Here is a 20,887-nt window from a genome sequence, read left to right as displayed (position 1 = left end):
TTTTTTTTTTTTTTTAATAATATGGATGGCATATGGGAGAGATGGAAGATTAAAGGAAGGAGACCTATTAGGAGATTATTGAATTAGCCCATCGGAGAGTTGGTAGCCTTAACTAAGAGGATGAGGCTAGGAACTGACAAGAAGGAACAGATGGAAGAAATGCTAAGAAATAGAACTGACATGATGGGACTGGGGCAGTTGTTATGATTTTAAGCTTTATAGCTTGGGTGCACGGGGAGATGATGATTTGTCAGGATAAGCAGATAACGTGAATGAGCAGGCTGAGGTAGAGAGCAACAAAATTGGCTTCTGCTGGATAACTTGAAATTATTAGTTTATTCATTCATTAACTATTTGGTGTCTACTATATGCCAGATAACACTATGAGTGATGAAGATGCCGTTTAGAAAAAGCATCCATGGTCCCATGACCCTTGTAGTCTAATGTGGGTAGAATAATACTAAGGATGTGTTTTGACAAACCAGGTGTTTTTATAGAGTGACATAATCCATAAAAAATAAAACACAATGGCATTAAAATGAGGAACTGAGAGGGATACTATTTTTGAATGGGTGGTCAGAAAATGCCTGTGATAAGAACTGATATTTGATCCTTCTCTACACAAAGAAAACTTAAAGGGAGGGCATTTCAGGTAGAGGAAATGGCACTGGCACTGAGGATGGGAACAAGCTGACCATCTTTGAAATTCAGAAGGTTAGTAATCAAGGAAAAGCACAGTATCATACAAAGGCAGAGATGCAGGAAGGCTTCCACAGGTTGTTAGATCCCGTAATCAGCTGGCCAGCAGACACTGGGGCTCAGGAGAGAAGACAGGGATATAGATAAAGATATGAGCATTACATATCTCTATGTGATATTTGAAACCATGAGAGAGAACGAGAACTTTCAAAAGACAAGAGTGCAAGGCAAGGAATATGGGGAAAGTTATCATTTAACAAGCGATCAGGAAATGAGAAACCATCAGTGGAGATTAGCAAAAAGTGGTCAGAAAATTGGGGAGGTGAAGTGAAGATTTCAATGTCTTACATTAAAATAAGGATTATTTTAATTTATATTTCAATAAAAAGAGACTGATCAATATAGATAGATGTCACAGATAACAGCATAAAAATGTCTCAAATATAAAATGACAATGAAGTTCACTGTTGAATTTTTCTTAATACATTTTACTTGGAAAAAAATCCAATTTCAGTAGAGTGAACAGATAAATCTGACTGCAAATAGCAAATTAAAATAGAAATGTAGCCACAGCCTTTAAAAAGTCTTTGTTTTAGAGGCAATAAAAATTGGAATACGAGCACCTTTTTAATGATAAAAATATGAATATACATTATATACTGTAAGGAAGGAATTAGTAGAATTAAAAAGTAAGAAGAGAAAATAATAATAAGTGAGAAGACTGAAGGATCAGATCATCCCCTACAGCTGAGGGAATAGCTTTGAAAGTGATATACCATTTTTGTAGGCTGTAGTCATTTGAAACACCTAAAAATTTTATGTTTAAGTCTGTTGAGAAGGCACTAAGAAACAGGGTTTCTTAGGGACCTTAAAATGATATCATTTATATGATCACCTACTATACCTGTCTATGAAATCTTTCCATACTATGCCATTTATTGTCCATACATTTTGGTTAGCCAATTCTAAAATTTTAGTTCTTCATTTTTTTTTAGCATATACTCAAAATAGTTTTATCATATATTCAAAATCCTATGTACACTTTTTTCTATCTCTGATAAAAAAAAAAAAAAGCCTCCCTTTAAATCCCTATCTTTCTCTAAAAACATTGCTTTAAATGGTAAAATTGACGAAACACCAGAAAGGAGTAAAACTATCTACCTTATCCAAATGCCAACCCTTAAATAGCATACTAGAATAAAGGTAATGAAGAATACTAAGTTCATAGACATACCATACCTAGAAGTTTCTATTAAAGTTTTGCTATTGCTTTTATTTAATAAAAAAATAGGAAAACTTGACTGCTTATCGGATTCCTGGCCTAAAAACTTTTCTGTCTTGCTGTATTTACCATGATCTTCTTAAGCTTAATTTTCAATAACCTCATAACTTGTCATTTGCCTGATTTTCTTTCTAAATAATCTAATCTTTTGAGTTTAAGCATCCATGATGCTCTGGAGTTAATGGTCCTGGTTTTTTTGTGCGTATGTTGGGATATTTTTAGGGTCACTCAAGACTAGTCAAACTATAATTCACAAAACTTCATTGATAATCAGATAGGCTTAGAGGCACAGGACTTATTATCTTCTGTGAAAGTCATTCACAAAAATTCAGTGGGAACACAAATGATGGAATTGTTAGAGCATGTGCTGGCTCGAGGTAGTTGCCAAAACAATTTCAAGAGCAAATAATGTTTTAGCAAGGAAGGAAAAGTTTATTAATGACTTACACAGCAAGCCGGGCCCCATCTAAGTAACTACAGGCTCTGTGGAAAGAGCAGTTTTGGATTTTATACACAGATTTGAGGAGGCTCAATTGCTTTTTGGAAGTCTTCCAGGGTCCTTATTAACTCTGTTGTCAAAACAACCCACCTACAAAGTGTTGATGATAATCCACCTGCAAATTCTTAATCAGCCTCATTCCCACAATATCCCAGATCAGCCTGACCCCAAACAACCTAGAATCTCCTAATAACCCTACCATCATCTACCCTGCTCATAGCTGGCTAACTACCTAACAGAATCTGTGAGCCTAGCATAATAGAACCAACATAAAATAGGTGATAGTTCAGATTTTAACTTACTAGAGATGCTCTCAAAATAAACTGTAATAGAACAAGTCTGTTTATTTAACAAATATTTATGAAGCACCTACTATGTGCAAGGTATTTTTAGGAGCTTTCAAGTATTAATTTATTTGATCAGTGTGATAATCATATGAGGTATTTTTTGCTATTACCCATAAAGGTGGTGCAACTAAGGTTAAAGAAAGGTTAAATAATTTGCCCAACCTTAAAATCTAGTAAGGACTTTTGGGGCTCAGGAAACAATACACTAAAGTATTAGTGCTTTGTTGAGCTGAGTGTTTTGAATTGAAGGAAATTGAAAGGCTTCAGAAAAAAGCCTTAGGATGAAAATCTCTCTCTGACCTTCCCCTGCCCCGACTCTCTGATCTCCTTTCTTTCCCCAGGCACCAGTAGAGGCTTTCTCTGAAGTTTCTCTGAAGTATTTATTTAAAGAAAATTTCTCCAAAAGAAATGCAGTTGTCTTCCTTCTTTAGGAATCTCAAGTGAAGAAGAAAAGAACTTTCATCTGAGGAATAAGAACCCTTCCAAATTATTAGGCCCAGAGAGACCTTAAAATGAGATAGCAATTGAGTGGTGCCTGTGGCTCAAAGGAGTAGGGCGCTAGGGCCCCATATGCTGGAGGTGTCAGGTTCAAACCCAGCCCTGGCCAAAAACTGCAAAAAAAAAAAAAAAAAGAGAGAGAGCTAGCAATTATCTCTTACCCCTGTCCCTTTAATAAGCAATGTTATTAATCTCTCCAAACTGCTTGCTATTGCCACAAGTAGGTAGAAAGCAACCGAATAATACCACACCAAAAACTATTATCTGCATCCTATAGCTTCACAATATATAGCCAATCACCAATTAATGTTATTTCCATAAGTCATCGAGAACTTCTGACAAACAACTTTGTGTCAGCCCAGTTTTTTTGTTTGTTTTTTGTTTTGCATTTAAAAATCCACTTGTAACTTTTACTAGTTGGAGTGTCTACTCAGGGTAAGTTGAACCTATGTCATTTTGTCTCTGCTCCTTCCTTTTAAGGTCGACAGAGCTGGTATAGTCCTTAGGATTTAGGATGATTTCTGGTGAGCACACCACATTTCTCTCTGAAAACTGTTCTGAGTACCTGCACAATCATTCTCTCCTGGGACAGGAGAGTCAGGTAATGAGCTTTTCAGGCCCTTTTTCTGCCTCTGTCTGAGTGATATAGGTATCTTTCACCTAGGGCTGAGCACAGACCCCATTTCCTGAGCCCAAGCAACCTCATAAACGAGTCTGATCAATGTTCCAGCTAAGCTGCCACTCCAGGACAGGAGTGGAACACTTTAAACAAGACCACATTCATACATAATGGCAGTTTTAAAATTAACTTCTCTCATAAGCCTCCAGCACCAATGACTGTGACAGGTATTAGACACACGTTCCTTTTCCCAAACCCCCTTTCCCTCAGGGAAAGAGAAGATGCATATAGACCCCCAGAGAACCAAAATGGGCAGCCCACTCAGGACACTTCCACTGTGCTGGAGAAATTGTTTTCCCTCTTATCTATGAATGAAATCTGTTTCTTACTCCTGGAAGTCTGTGAATTCGTTCTTTGATTTTCCAAGACTAAAGATGTGGTAGAGAAATTCTGGTAACATCAGGACGGGTCAAAATGAACCAGGTTCAGGTTCGTGACAGTTCAGGTCAAAGTTTCTCTGCCTGCACCTCACAGGGAAGGTTGAAGGATTAACATTTAGGCACCTGAGTCTTGTTTTCCATGGCACACTAAAGAATACTGCAGCTGCCTTCCTATTTTTGAAATTCAGGCTTGATTTTTCATTTATGACCAACTCTTACTTGTTAACCACCAGTTGGTTTTAAGTCTCCTACTTATAGTTATTTAGGAAAGTGGATAACTAACCCACCTAACCCATGATTATTAACCACCAGTTGGCTTTATGACCAACTCTTACTTGTTAACCACCAGTTGGTTTTATGTCTCCTACTTACAGGATAACTACTTACAGTTATCTAGGAAAGTGGACCCACCTAACCCATGATTGTTATAAGCAACAATGACCAAAAGAAAATGGGGACCTTTTGAAATACCTAAAATAATTTATTTGCATGCACAATTGAAGAAAATTCATTTTAGAATCAAATTAAATAGAAGATTTATTCCCAATGGCATCTGAAAAGCTTTTAAAAGAAATTCTGAGATAATTGCCTTCATTCAGGAGATAAACATAAGATATTTACCACCACCACCACCTGAGGAAATTCTCTAGGTCTTTGACTCCCTCACAGGAACTCCTGGTGTGGCAGTTTCAGAGCTTCTCTGAACTCTTTCTGTTTCTGGAGGCTGCTGAATTCTCAAAACACTGTTTGCTCAATTAAGAAGACCACACAATGAACAAGAAGGGTTTTAAAAATACCCCTTTGTTGCCTAGCTCACAAATTGATTAGGGCAATAAAGCAGGAAATTAAAAGACTAATATTCTAAATAGGAGGAACTCAATAAAAATAAAAGTACTGAGATTATAGATGTGCAGATGCAACAAATTTTTTCTAAACCAGAACTAATAATGGACACTGGGACACTGATGTTGAAATGCTAACATCCAGAGAATCAGCGACGCAGCATTCCAGCTGAGATCAGCTCTGAAATAAGTTACAATCTTTTAAACGCTCAAACTGTTTGCTTTGGATCCCATGCAAGATATGCCAAACAAACAAATAAATAAATGAATAAAAACACCCACACAAAAAGGAGAAAGAAAGAAAATCACTTCTACCCTGTCACTTTTACCTAGAATTCAGAGCCATTTCTGTGGAGTAGGTTCAATTCCTGGTCAAGGAACCAGGTTCTTTTGGTTTGATATTTGCATGACTTTGACTTTATTTAGAGTATTGCTTTTCCACCTAGGAGGGTACTTTTGTTAAAAAGACTCAAAAGTCAGAGATATCAGTTGTTCATTCCAGTTAAAATGAGACATTTGAAAGACTTTTTTTTTTTTTTTTTAAGAACTCTTTGGTCAGAAGTTAGCTTAATTAAAAGCTGATACTCAAGCTATATATAGCTTATATAAAAGCTGAAATATCAGTTTTTAATTATTATCTATTTCCCAACTGGACCAATGTTGTCCAGTTAGAAAACAGAAACTAAATTAAAAGCTACTTATCTAAGTGAAACTGCTGGGTCCTTTGGTTTGCTTCTTAAGAACTGTTCTTTGATTTCTTTAGACTCTTCCCTGCAATTTCTTTCTCTTTGCTGTCTTTGGGTCATAAAGACATCTATGGGAGGACATCTAATGACTCAGACCCCTTAAGAGACACAGAAAAAGGCACCACTGACCCCTTTTTGAGGCCCTCTGTCTTCCTGTGTTGTCTAAAGAGTAATGGACAGATTCCTCTTAGGTCTGAGAAAAATTCTACTCTCTTTTGTATTGTGTTACCTGATGTCTTGGGGTTTGGGGGGTACATGTGATTACTTTGCACTATGAGGGAGAACTTGACCTTCATATGAGTGTTGACTGGTGAGAGCTGCAGTTTTGGAGGTGGCTAAGGGCAATTGTTTACAGTAAATAGTTATCACTGCAGGGGACTACTCATTTCTTCGTGCACTGAGATAAGAAATGTGTGGTTTAAACATCTAGAAAAAGGTCCTTATTGTGAAGTGTATTGTGAAAAATATTGTACACATTTTCCTCTTTCAGGGGAGCCAGAATTCATTGTAAAAGTCGAATCCTTATCTTTAAAGGTCTGAATGCTCTGCCTTCCAACCACACCTGCTTTTCATGTCCGTCTCTAACTTACCAAGCCCTAAAACTGCAAACGCTTTGTTACTTCTCTTCCTGAAGGGGCTTTGTTGTCCAGTTGGAAAACAGACTAAATTAAAATTAAATTGGTCTCGTATAAAATCCTATGGTAAATTCCTACAATTTTGTGTTACCTTGACATCCATTTTCAGTCTTCCTTTAACACACATAAACTTCTTGAAAAAAGGTTAAATTCTCTGTGTGTGTGTTTTGAAATGTTAAATTATCACCCTGCTGTCTTTAAAACTCAGTAAAGGATCAGGCCATGTGAGAAAAGTAACCTTTAACTTATTCCAATCACAAAGTCATATTTTGAGTCCAACTGTCCTTTCAAAGGACCAGTGAGTTTTGTTGGTCTTTTGGCTAAAATTTGTAAAATCAAAACTAAAAAGTCTTTCTGTCTGTATCTTTATGCACGTGTATATATGTCTGTCTCTGTGCATGAATATCATAGTGGCTTATAAATAAATGAATACTCATAAATGAAGTAAATAAGTCCAAATGCTTTTCCAGTTCATGTGACTTGAAATCTTTGATAGCTAAAGATAGCTTAAAGTGGTTGGGAGAATAAAATACAAACATATTCAGAATTTAATGTAGAAAATTGTGCCTGGGTTCATTGGAAAGGAAGGTTTATATTTGTCTTAAGGTCATAAAACTGTTGCTTCTGTAGTATTTTATTAAATACTTGCTTAATTTGTGAGTTAATGCTGGAAAGGTTGAGCGCTGTGTTATTCCAAAGCCTTATACCAGTGATTTTCAAATGGTGAGCCACGGCACACCGGCATGCCCTGAAAATTTTTAAAGATCAGTAATTAAATGATTTATAAAAGAAGTTCATAGCACAGAAAGTCTACCTTTTTTTTTTTTTTTTTCCCCTTCAGACAGATTCTAAAGACCTAGGACAGCCCCTGAATACCAATGTCACTAGCCCAGCTGTGTCTCCTGGCCATGCGGGAAGAGCTTAGATTCTCCAGGCATTGTCATTGTCTTCAGAGCTCTGTCATTTGTTATGAACACTGAATCTGGCACACAATTCAAATTCTTTTCTTCCCAGGTTTTTCATTAAAAATAAGGGTTAGCAGAGTTATTTTAATTAGTGTATGTGATTAAAACTATCAGATATGAAAAAAAAACAATTCTATATGTAAAGTGTTAAAACTGTCCTTTAAAATTAACAAAGCAGTGCAAGATGAAAATGATGGTGAGGGCCTAAACTCTGCCAAGGCACAGGCCTAGCTGAAAACAATGGTAAGAACCACAACCTGCCCCTGGCCCCTCGTTTGCTTTCCTAAAAGTGTTACTCAGGTGTCATATTTATTGCTAATGGTCATAAAGATTCTTTTCTCCATAGATAACAGTCATAAAGATTCTTAACTTTTCCCACAGATGACATCACCCTTGTGAAACTTAAGGCTAGTTTTTTGAGTTATTTCCCAGGTCCTGCACCCAGCCAGGCCAGTGGTCCATCCCAAGAACTGGCACAACAGATACTAGACTCCCTCCCAAGAACCAACTCGGCAAAGAAGACAATGTTTACAACCCTACAGCTCTGCCACTAACCCAGCCAATTTGCAGACCCAGTTGCTGAGGCTTTTGCATGCTAAACTATCTTTAAAAACCCTTTCTCCCAAAGTTTGGTGGTGATGGACTTGAAAATACTCCCCTTCTTCTGACATGGCATCTGCGATATAAAAGTTTCTCTGCTGCAAACCCTGCTGCCTCAATACATCGGCTTCCTCTTGAGCAGCAGGCAATGAACTGGGTTGGGCTATAACAGCACTGATAAGACACTGGTGCAGAGATAGATTTTGGTTTCTGCTTTTGAAAAAGATTTTCATGTAGTATTAATGACAAACAGATAAATAAAAGATTTCTGTTTACCTTTTGAATAAACTGCAAAAGTAAAAATAGAGAGGAGGAGAGGCAGATTTTGTTTGCCTTGTGGGTTTTTATTATTATTATTATTAGGTTTCTGATGGTTTGGGAAACTGAGGCTCTGCTTTTTTAAAGAATACAGGCTTTTGTTTCATAAAATATTTGAATTATCACTCTAGCTAAGTGAATCACTGTGACCTGTGATCCTGTTTTGAGCAACTGTTTTAAACCTCTGACATCGGACACATTTTCTAAAATCAAAATTTCTAACTCTAAATTCAGTCTTTTTGACTCCAAAGTAAATCTTTGGATATTAGAACCCATAGAGATCTACAAGAGATAGACAGTCTTACAGTTATGCGATACGTTAAAATCATGCATGAAGCACTGCCAAAGTAAGAAACGGTGTTTAATTTTCATTTGGTTATATTTATATAAATGTTTCATTAATATCTGTTCCAAATTATACACCTATAATATTTCTACAATTCTGTTATGTCTTAGTTACAGTTATTATGTTAAACCGTTAGATGTCACAGAAATAACCAAATTTCCCTGTGAATGGCCATTCTAAGACTTTTCATTTAAAAACTATTATTGCTTTACTTTGATTATTCTCAAAATAAAGGTTTACAATCGGCTATGTCCAAAGTTTGCTTCCTCTTTAAGGGAATTTATGGAAAGAACTCTAAAAACTATTCTTGAATATAGGTTTCTGCTTACTTTGGTGATTATTGCATTTGAATAGAAAAATAAAACTTTCAGATTCTAATTTAAAATACTGAGGTACCAGGTGCACTCGATAGATTTCTCAAGCTGAAGAGTTCGAGGTGAGCCTGAGCAAGAGCGAGACCCTGTCTATACAAAAATATAAAAATTACCTGGGCATGGTGGCACACACCTTTAGTCCCAGCTACTTTGGAGGCTAACACAAGAGGATTGCTCAGACCCAGGAGTTTGAGGTTGCTGAGAGCTAAGCTGACACCATGGCACTCTAGCCTGGGGCAACGAGTGACATTCTGTCAAACAAACAAACACACACACACTGATATATTCATGAAGATTGCTACCCCAACATCAAGTGGAGCAAGAATTAATTACATGGGACTAAACTAATAGAGGATTGAAATAAATTTTTAGAGAAAATAGATTCCAAAATACATGTGGGGAGATTGGCTTTAGTTGGAAGGGGACTACCTTTTATAATTTTACCGTGGGAAGGAGAACAGTTAGCTACACAGATATAGACAGATTTGTAGGTGTGGTAGCAGGAAGGTAAGAGAATGCCTATACAACCTTGTGTTTTCTCTCTGAAGTCAATATTAAGTTTGGAGTGCCTGGGGAACACTCAAGGTCCTGGTGGAGACACACAGCCAGGGTGGAATTCAGTAGGAGATGGAAATGTGAGTCCCATTGGAACCAGAATTTTTTTCCTTTTTTGTGTGCAAATTCTCTGTTCAGTTATAATCCTTATGTGCATTATATTTCTACTATGTATCACTCATTGATTTACTACTTCTGAGAAAACTAAATTCTTGGTACTCCAAAGGCTAGATAAGATTGAACGAGAGATAAGAGCCACAGATCAAGGAGTTCGACAGGACTATCTGGAAATGAGCCTTCTTAGTGATGAGGGACATGTTGAAACTCAAATTTTGATCATAAATGCTTTCAAGAAGAAAGAATTTTGATTGAAAGTGGAAAAGGGGGAAATAAAAAAATTTCATCTGAGGAATATTAGCCCTTTTAAATTATCATGCACAGAGAGGCATAAAGTGAGATAGCAACATAATTATAAATAAAAATTAAATTTAAAAAATGAGACAGCAATCAGGCCCCACTCCTCCATCTCCCTTTAAGCTCCATATTCATGTCTTGAAACTGCTTCCTATCACCACAAGTAGGTATTTTTTTTTTTTTTTTTTTTTTATTGAGACAGAGCCTCAAGCTGTCCCCCTGGGTAGAGTGCCGTGGCATTACAGCTCATAGCAACCTCCAACTCTTGGGCTCAAGTGAGTCTCCTGCCTCCGCCTCCCAAGTAGCTGGGACCACAGGCACCCGCCACAACGCCTGGCTATTTTTTTGGTTGCAGCCATCATTGTTTGGTGGGTCCATGCTGGGGATTCGAACCCACCACCTTAGGTGTACGTGGCTGGCGCCTTAGCCGGTTGAGCTATAGGCGCCGAGCCACATAAGTAGATATTAAAGTAACCCAAGAATGCCCCACCAGAAACTATAGCCCACACTCCATAATTTAACAATGTACAGCCAACCAGCAATCAATGTTACTTCTGTAAACCAGTGAGAATCCTGACAAACAACTTTGTATTGGATCACTTCTTGCCACCCTCTTTCTTACTAACTGCTGCTCATTTGAATATATATTCGATGCAACTTGATACTATACTCCTGAGCTGCAATCTTCAAGCTTGATCCAAATAAACTCTCTACTTAAATTTATTGTGCCTGGACTTCTTCCTTTTATGTCAACACAACGAATCATCAGGACAGATTAACCACTAGATAAGCAAACAAAATCATCATCACAGCCCAGACAGACTTCATCTTTGCATCTGTGGGCAGTTCTGGGAGATTATCTGCCTGAAACAAAATCCTTTTTTATAGTTCAGTTCTACCCTTCCCTTTTCTGTCTCCTCCCTCAGAGCTCAGAGAAATTTAGTTCCAGGCCATTTTTATTTGGGCTCATCCATTTCCCTCAAAAAGAATTCACTACCCCTCACAATTGCCTTACCGTCCAGCCCACATTACCTTATCCTCTATGAATAGGGCATATAAGCCTCTACCTTCCAGACCTTATTTTAATCTCATATTTTATATGGCTCCCATGCTTATGCATGCTAATATGTTTGTATCCTTTTTCTCCTATTTATCTATTGTCCGTTCATTTTAGTGACCTTCAGAGAAAGCAGAAGAGATTTTCCTTTGTCCTTATAGCCCCAAGATTCATCCTTAGATAATCTGGTTCTAAAAGCTGGTGCACTTTCCGGTACACTGTGCTGAGCCTTTGATAAACAAGGCACAGAAGCCCACAGGAAGTAGCAGAGATCAGCCCTGGATGAGGAGCTTCCCATGGCTGGACTAGGCAAACCCGACTAAAGCCCCACATTTCACTTTTCTTTGGCGGCTCTCGAAGAAGAGAAAAAGTAAAAGAAAAAGAAAATCACCATAAAATCCCTGATGACACCAAAATACGGTTGTTGGAATATGCCACTTCAAAATATGACTCTAGGGGACTGGAATATGCTATTCTAAAATATGCCCCTTTGGCATAAGATTATTTAGAGCTGATTATTTTGAGAAACTGCAAGCACAGCAGAAGCTCTGAAAACAGAGTAGAACTTGTGGGAAATTTCTATCTACAAGGAAAAAAACAAAACATTGTAAGTGGTCTCCTTCACTTGTGACTAAATCACTACAAACTCTTATCCATGAGGAAAGCAGTGACTTCCATTTGCCTAACAAACCTTATTCTTATTCACGGTGCTTTTCCTGGCACCATTACTGGCCCCCAAACACCCTTCTTTCTTTGTTTCAGTTGTACATGTATTTAAGCCTGAACTCAAAGCCAGCACTTAGAGTCATTCATTTCCTGTGTATCTCCCACATGTACAGGAGGCATACGTATTAATAGACTTGCTTTTCTCTTATCAGTTTTTTTTTTGTTGTTGTTACAAGAGTCTGTCCTAACTAAATACTATGAAAAGTAGAGAGAAATATTTTTTTTTCCTACCTTACAGCAACAAAGACATGCTCTTCCCTGTCTAAAACTCTGCCCAAACATGACAGAATTAAATTTCTCTGCTTCTATTTGGTATAGCCAAAGGAGGCTAGCATTTTAAAGTTGGAATTTATAATACCAAGCACTAAAAAGGAAGCAAAAAAGAAATTTAAGTAACATAAACTGATAAGTTGAAAATTAGACATATCTGATTCAACAACTGATCGCTTACCTTATTCATAGATCTTGTGGCACCCCATATTATTTAACTAATCTCTAACTTCAAAGAACTCTAAGCCCAACTACCCACTGTACTGCTAATAATTCACTGAAGGGTTATATGGATGGGAACCAACTTCTTACTTCAATTTATCATTTGTCTATTTATGGTCTCCTCAGAAAATAAAAAGGGAAGATTTTCCTCTATCATTCACGTAGGAAGCTCATTTTCCTATATAGATTTTGAGAGATACTTGGTATAACTGTAACTTTTTGAAATACTACCATCTACCTAACTGGAGTGTTATCTATGATATAATAAAATGATAAATAGTGACCAGACAAAAAACATTATAGTAATAGCAAAGTTTTCTTGTTCAAAACCATTTCCACAATCAAGTTAGAACTTATACTTCATTTTTAGAATTTTCCTTCTCAGGGGGAGAAAAATAAAATAAACCCCAAGTAGTAATTTCCCAGGCTGTAATTTTCCGAAGAAAGTAGTCTCCTAGTATTTACAATCAGAAAGCAAAAAATTACCTTTACTAATGAATGTGTTGCATTTTTATTAAGTGCGTTCTATAATAATAATTTATAATAAAGTCTACAGAAATGTAGAAAAAATGTATGAATTGGATCAGGGAAGCTACAAAATGGATATCTCCATCATCATCTCTAAAGAATGTATGACATTATATAATTTTCAGCTCCTTTTCTGCTATTATGGAATCATGTAAGAGAAGAATATTTTGGTACAAGTTCATTGCCAACAAGTGCAAATTTATAGTATAGTATCTTACTTATATAATTTAACAAGGTGACATTTTACTTTTGCATAGCTTAGCAAAGTATTAATATATTCATCTTAGTTTTTTAAGTGTATAGGTATTTTATAATATCTTAATAGAAAAGAAGAAATAATTTAAAATTCTCAGTGATGAATTAAAATGACCTTCACATTTAGATTTCATATTCTATTACTTTCAAACAAAAAATAGGGAGAGAGCAAGAGGTGAAATGTGGACAAACTCAAAAATACCTTCCTTTAAAGATAAAAGCCAAGGAAACTCAAAACTTTTCTTCATAAAAGTAATACAATGATTTTTAAAGTTTCCATTGGAATCGCCCTTGCACATGAACTTCATGGTCTCAAATGTATGTACCTTAAAGTGGTCAGGGGTTGAAGCAAAGAACAGAAGTTTTGCTCCTGACTTCTCACGTATCCTTAAATTGCTTTAACTTTCTAAGGGCAGGTGATGGTTAAGGTGCAGGGCCTCCCAGCAATCCTATGATTTGTATGTCAGGAATCAATATGAGTTTTAAGTGTAAACACTTTCTTTATAAGCAGGTGGGAAAAAAATACTATGATGAGAAGAGAGAGAAGCTTTTTCCTTGACTGTTCCCAAAGACAAATGGCATAGATAATGCAGGATTTTGTACATGTACTTACTTTTTAAATTTAGAATATAGAGACAAAAAGGGTTAGACATAGAACTTCCAAATCTAAAATGTATAGACTTACTGGTACATGCCATAGAGGGTGGGTCTTTCTCAGCTCGGAAGTAACCCTTTTCACACTGACAGACAGAAGTTGCTTCCTTGTAAGTTAAACTGTGTGGAGGGCATTTAGAACACTTTGTGTTGCCAGCAAATGCTTTATAGAATCCTGGTCTGCAAGCTGTAAAAACAGGAAAAAAACATTTTAAGTTATTATTGCTAGAGTTCATTTATTTGTCCATGTACAACATAACTTATACACACTTTATATGTCAGAGTTCAGTGTCACACATAATATATATTAATATTAATACATGGAATTAGTCATTCAATGTTAATAACAAAACTATGACATCATATTTTAACTGACGTTAATTTTTAAAAACATTCAAGTATACAGATGCTCACATACACACACACACACACACACACAAAGTATCAGTGTTCTCCTAAGTATAGGGATGTCCACAACTGTGAATAAGGAAGATGATTTTGTGTAGTTCTGGGAGATGACATGAAATAATTGAATCATGCTGTTCAAAATGCATTTATAGTCCACTTCTTGTTCAGTCCTTCTGAATTCTCAAGTAGAAAATCCCAGTTTGGTGCTGGTGTATTAAATACCTTTCTTAGTGGCTAAATTGTCTTTTGTTTATGCTACAACTGTATCTTTATAGTTTATGTTTGATTCTTTAAAATTTTTTTAATGAATGATCTAGTAATTCAAGAGAAGAAAATTTAACAATTCTATAAAGTAAAATTACTAATTCTAAATTCCTATGTAGAATATAGTTATTTAGTATCAGTATCAACATGATTATAGAGTCTCTTTTCTAACTTGGTGATAAATTAATACTATTTGGCTGACCAATGAAATGACTTTATCATCAAAACAGCTTTCTAAAACTGTGGAAATTCAAAGTATATAAATACATGTTATATAATTAACCCAAATGATATTTTCATAATTAAAATATTCTTTTTTTGCCTTATTATTCATTCAGAAGGAAAGAAATATTAATTAAAATATTCTTTAAGAAGTATTCAATTACTATACTTAATCCTATGACATGGTAGTTAAAAGACAATGTATCGTAAGATATGCAATAAATCAAGCATATATAGTCAATAACTATTTTCTATTGAACTACAGATTCTATAAAGCTACTTATAACTGAATTTTGTGCAGTAAAATTACTGAGTTCACCTTTTATTTATGTTCTTCAGTAACTAAAACAACAATTTAAATAATTTTTTGGTCTTGCTGAAAGTACTTTCCGAGGGGTTGAGCAGTTTGCACAAAGTTGAAAATAGATAAGATGTTGGAGCTGTCTGAGAGAGCAGTGACATGCAGATGGCTGTGACTCCTGGCAAAAGTGACTTTCCACAGACCTGGGGTAGGCAGTGAGAGTGAGACCCATCGCTGAGTCCCTCCCTCTGAGGGTCCCACTGCAGCTTGCCACGCAGCTGCTCACCCAGCCCTGGGGAGCAGCCGAACCAGCTCACTGGCCCAGAATTCAAAAGTAACAATGAGGGAGAGGAATTTGATGACTGGGAAGACAACCAAGACCATGTAGAAGAAGAGCAGCTGAACAGTGCTGCCTATAGAACTCAATGGCCCTTGAAAGAGCCCAACAAAATGTTTCTGAGAACATTTGGAGCAAGGGAAGCAGCCCTGGATGGCGGGTTTCGTGTGCATGACAAGAAGACTCCGTTTTATCCATGAGCTTTCCTCACTTACAATCCTCAATCATCTGAAGAACTCAGCTGTGATGAAATTATTTATAGAGAGTAGATAAATGCTGTTCAAAGAGAAGAAAACCACTTGAGGAGAGAGCCAACTTTCCCCTATCTTTTGGGTTCATTCCAAATAGTCCTGTGCCAATAAAAAGCTTGATCTTCAAAGAAAGGATTTTTGTTTTTGAGAATAGAAGATAATAGGACAGTGACTGCTTAGTGGCGAAAAGGAAGAAACTCATTGAAGAGAAAATATGTTAGGACTGTTGAAATCTGTTCTCAAAAATGTCCTGAAACATTTGTGGTTTTGCCTTTGTTATGGATTCAGATTATTTTCACTGAATTGTGGAAATAACTTTTATGTTTGCTTCACTATAAAGTAGTTTTGCAAGAGCAAATCATGACCAAGACAAATAACCAATACGAGACACCACTGATAGTAATTAATTAGAAATACAGATGCAAATAGAACACAAGATGTCTTTGAGTTTTTTGCAGTACTGAAAACCTGTGGAGAAAACCTTGAAAATTATACTTTGTGATCTACTCATGTTCTAGTTAGTAAAGACTAAATTTTCAGTATAAAATAAACTGAGTATTCTTCCTTATCTCAAAAGGATGAGTGAAGTTAAAAAGTTTGTATGACCTGTGTTATATCTTAAAATGTATTTCTAAGAACATCTAAAATTTTGTTCACAAATATATCTTGATCACTTACAAAGATACTGTGATTTATAATTTGAGGAAATCTATTGTTCTGACTTTTAGAAAGGCAAAAATTAAGCCATCCTGTTGTGATCTCCTGTTCACCAACCCCCTTCCCCCTGCCCTATGGCAAGCTTTCGTTCCCCTACCCTCTCCCATTCCCCCAACCTACGGGCAACCTCTTGCCCTCTCCAGTTCCCCCACTCCTCAGCCCTATGGGCCTTCCCAGCCCATTCCCATGCTCTCCAGAATTCAAAGAGGCAGGGAAAGTCCCAAGTTTCACAAAACCCCCAAGTTCTCAGTAGATGAGTAATGGTGGAAAACTCACTGAGGCTTGATTAATTACCATAACGATTGTTAGGGTAATAACACGGTTGTATAACCATAACTATTGTGATTTAAGATGTATCCATTAATCAATTATTGTTATATAATCATAACCATTGTGATATGAGATGTATCCATTAACAACCAAGCTCTGTAACCCTGCCAATGGCAACATTCCTTGTCCGTCCCCCTCCCCTCCCTGCTTGCTTAAGCTACGCAGAGAAAAAAAGATATAAAAGACCAAAAACCCTGCATTTCAGGGCTGCTTGTCTTAGACCAACAGCCCCCTGTGCAGATGTGAATAAATCACCAATTAATATCATCTGAGTAAATCCAAGTTTATTTTTTTGTAACTCCAAGGTTATTTCAATCCTTACAGTCTCCAATTAAAATGTATGTGAAAATACAAAGAAAATGAACTGATTCTAATACCCTTGTATACTAGAGAACTTTTATTTTGCTTGCTCTTTTTTTTTTTTTCATTCAACTTGACAGGTGAGAGACTTTGGCTGAACTTCATATTGTAAGAACTGTTAGTTAAAGTTGTCAGGTAAAAGTAAGGCCCTATAAGTAAATAGGTTTTGTAAACAATTATTCCATTAACCTTGAAAAGTTGTAAACTCCTTGATTGAGTTGGAACACATTCTTCTTAGTAAAGTATCAAGAATGGAGAAGCAAGAATCCAATGTACTCAATTCTAATATGAAGCCAGTAGACAATCTAATATATACCCTCATAAGAGAAAACCTCAAATCAATTCAAGGTGGGGGTCGGGAAACAAGGGAGCAGGGAGAAGGGAGGAGGGAGGGGTTTGGAGGGTCACAGTGTATGACACACCTCTTGGGGATGGGACACAATTATAAGAGGGACTTTACCTAACAAATGCAATCAATGTAACATAATTCTTTCTACCCTCATGAATCCCAAACAATAAAAAAAAATCCTTATTTATAAAAATAAACACCTTAAAAAAAGGTTTAAACATGCCACAAATTCATCCCAATATCTGAGTTCTCCCTCTGTCTCCCTTCTCTAATTAATCTTTTTATTAATTATGTACAACACTAGAGATGCAAAAATTCTCATTCTGTCTACAAAACAATAAAAATAATTTTTTTATTGTTTCAGGTTAATTGAGGGTATAAAGAACTATGTTACAATATTTGCATTTGTTAGGTAAAGTCCCACTTATATTGTGTCCCACCCCTAAGAGATGTGTCATAAACCCTACCATTGTGCTGATTAAGTGGAAGCACACCCATCCCCTTCCCTCCTCCCCTCTCTCTGCTCCCTCATACACTTGTCCCCCCAAATTGAATTGATTTGAGTTTTTCTCTTATGTAGGTATTATATCGTCTATTGGCTTTATATTAGAATTGAGTACATTAGATTCTTGCTTCTCCATTCTTATGATAGTTTACAAATGTGTTCCAACTCTATCCAAGATTAATATAAACAATGTAAAGTCTCCCTATTTTTAATAGCTGATTAATCTTCCATGGTATACATATACCACAGTTTGTTAGTCTATTCCAGGGTGGCAAGCATTTAGATTACTTACACATTGTGGTGATTGTAAATTGAACTGCAATAAACAGTCTAGTGCAAATGGCCTTATGGTAAAATGATTTTTCCCCCTTCTGGGTAGATGCCTAGTAGTGGGATTGCAGGTTCAAAGGGAAAGTCTCATTTGAATAAAATTTTTAATAATCCCAATCAGAATAAAAAGGTGAAATAATAACTGATACCACAGAGATACAAGAGATTATTTTTGACTACTATAAAATCTCTATGTCCACGAATTTGACAATGTGGAGAAAATAGACCATTACCTGGAATCTCACCTTCTTCCTGGACTTCACCAGGAAGAAACAAATCTCTTGAACAGACCAATATCAAATACTGAGATTGTAGAACAAATAAAAAAGCTTCCAACAACAAATAAAAGCCTGGCACAAGATGGCTTCACATCAGAATTCTATCACACCTTCAAAGATGAGCTTGTACTCCTCCAAGTACAAGTATACTGCAGAACCCATTCCAAAACACTGAGAAGGAAAGAACCTTCCCTAACAATTTCTATGAAGTAAACATCACCTTGATTCCAAAACCAGGGAAGAATCCAACAAAAAAAGAGAACTACAGACCAGTTTCACTCATGAATCTCGATGTAAAAATACTCAACAAAGTCTTAGCTAATAAGTTGCAGCTACACATTAAAAAAAAATATTCATCATGATCAAGTAGGCTTCATCCAATGGATCCAAGGCTGGTATAACATATGCAAATCCATAAATATGATATACCATATCATAGAAGCAAAAGTAAAGGCCATAGGATCCTCTCAATAGATGAAGAAAAAACATTTGACAAAATTCAGAATCCTTTTCTAACAAGAACTTTTAAGACAATAGGGGGCATATTTCTCAAGCTGACTGAAGCCATCTATAACAAACCCATAGCTAACACCACACTGAATGGAGTAAAAAATGAAAGCTTTTCCACTTAGAACTGGAACCAGAAAAAGGATCACCACTATCACCACTATTATTGAAAATTGTGCTGGAAGCCTAGCCAATGCAATTAGGCAAGAGAAGAATATAAAGGGCATCCAAATGGGGGCAGAGGAGGTAAAAATCTTCCCCCTTTGCTGATGATATGATCTTATACTTAGAAAACCCCATAAGAATCAACCAAAAAATCCTGGAAGTAATCAGGAAATACAGTAATGTCTCAGGGTATAAAATCAATGTCCACAAATCAGTAGCCTTTGTATATGCCAATAACAGCCAAGTTGAGAAGCAAATCAAGGACACAATTTCCTTCACAGTAGCTTCAAAGGAAATGAAAAACTTAGGAATATACATAACAAAAGGGGTAAAGTATCTTTCCAAAGAAATTAATGAAACCCTAAGAAATAGCATAAAAAAAATAAAAAAAAAATAAAAAATAAAAAAATAAAAAAATTAAAAAAAATTAAAAAGAAAAGAAATAGCAGAATACATTAACAAATGGAAGAACATACCATGCTCTTGGCTGGGAGGAATCAACATTGCCAAAATGCCTATTCTACACAAAGCAATCTACAGATTCAGTGCAATCCCCATTAAAATATCAATGTCATATTTTGAAGAACAGGAAAAAATAGTACTTTGTTTCGTATGGAAGCAGAAAAACCCTGTATAGCCAAGGGCATTCTTAGTAACAAAAACAAAGCTGGAGGCATCACCCTATCAGGCTTGAGGCTATATTACATGTCCATAGTAATCAAAACAGCATGGTATTGGTATAAAAATAGAGATACAGACATATGGAACAGAATAGAAAACCCAGAGATGAAACTAGTGTCTCCTTGCCATCTGATTTATAAAAGCATACAGTGAGGAAAAGAATTCCTGTAAAATAAGTAGTGCGGAGAGAACTGCATAACCACATGTATAAGACTAAAACTCAACCCACACCTTTCACCACTTACAATTGACTCAAAATGGGTAAAAAGTTTAAATATGAGACATGAAATGATAAGAATTGTAGAGGAAAGTGTGGGAAAAATTCTTGAGGATATTCAACTAGGGAAAGATTTTATGACAGAGACTCAGTGGCCATCACAACAACAAAAATAAACAAATGGGACTTAATTAAACTGAAAAGCTTTTTCACAGCTAAGGACACAACAAGTAAATAAAAAAGATGACCTTCGAATGGAAAAAGATATTTGCAGGGTAGGATAACTAGAATCAATAGACAATTCAAATAATCAATTAAAATGGAGCAAACAATCCCCTCTATTACTGGGCAAGAAATATGAACGGAACTTCCTCTGATGAAGACAAATGAATGGCTAACAAACATTTGAAAAAATGCTCATTGTCCCTGATCATCAGAGAAATACAAATCAAAACCACCCTGAGATATCACCTAATCCCAGTGAGAAGGCCCACATAGCAAAGCGTACAAGCTGCAGATGCTGGCATGGATGTGGAGAGGAGGAAACACTTTTACGCTGCTGCTGGTGGGACTGCAAAGTAATACAAGCTTTTGGAGGGAAGTATGGAGAAATCATAATAAAAATAATTTTTATCTGAAGTGCTTTCAGCTAATTTGCCACTTCTTTAGAATCTTCTCAGAAAGGTTAGATCTCCTAAGGTCCTAGGATACTAGGAATAGTTAGTGATATTCAAACTCTTCCTGAGAACAGCCTGCTACCTGCCCTCTCAGCAT

The 20,887-nt window shown here is 36.2% G+C and overlaps 1 protein-coding gene across 1 annotated transcript in view; it reads right to left on the bottom strand.

Annotated features, from left to right (window-relative positions):
* LOC100950573 (ephrin type-A receptor 6) overlaps window positions 1-20,887 on the bottom strand; it is a 696,992-nt gene that overhangs the window by 468,855 nt on the left and 207,250 nt on the right. Inside the window, exon 3 of the mRNA XM_012801499.2 lies at window positions 13,923-14,078. Within this exon, the coding sequence (XP_012656953.2) occupies window positions 13,923-14,078 (156 nt within the window). The remainder of the gene's footprint in view (window positions 1-13,922; window positions 14,079-20,887) is intronic.

Source organism: Otolemur garnettii, unplaced genomic scaffold (assembly GCF_000181295.1).
Source record: "Otolemur garnettii isolate 467f Iridium unplaced genomic scaffold, OtoGar3 scaffold00009, whole genome shotgun sequence".
Taxonomy (NCBI): Eukaryota; Metazoa; Chordata; class Mammalia; order Primates; family Galagidae; genus Otolemur; species Otolemur garnettii.
The sequence above is the reverse complement of the archived record's forward strand: the minus strand, read 5'-3'. Positions and strand labels throughout refer to the sequence as shown.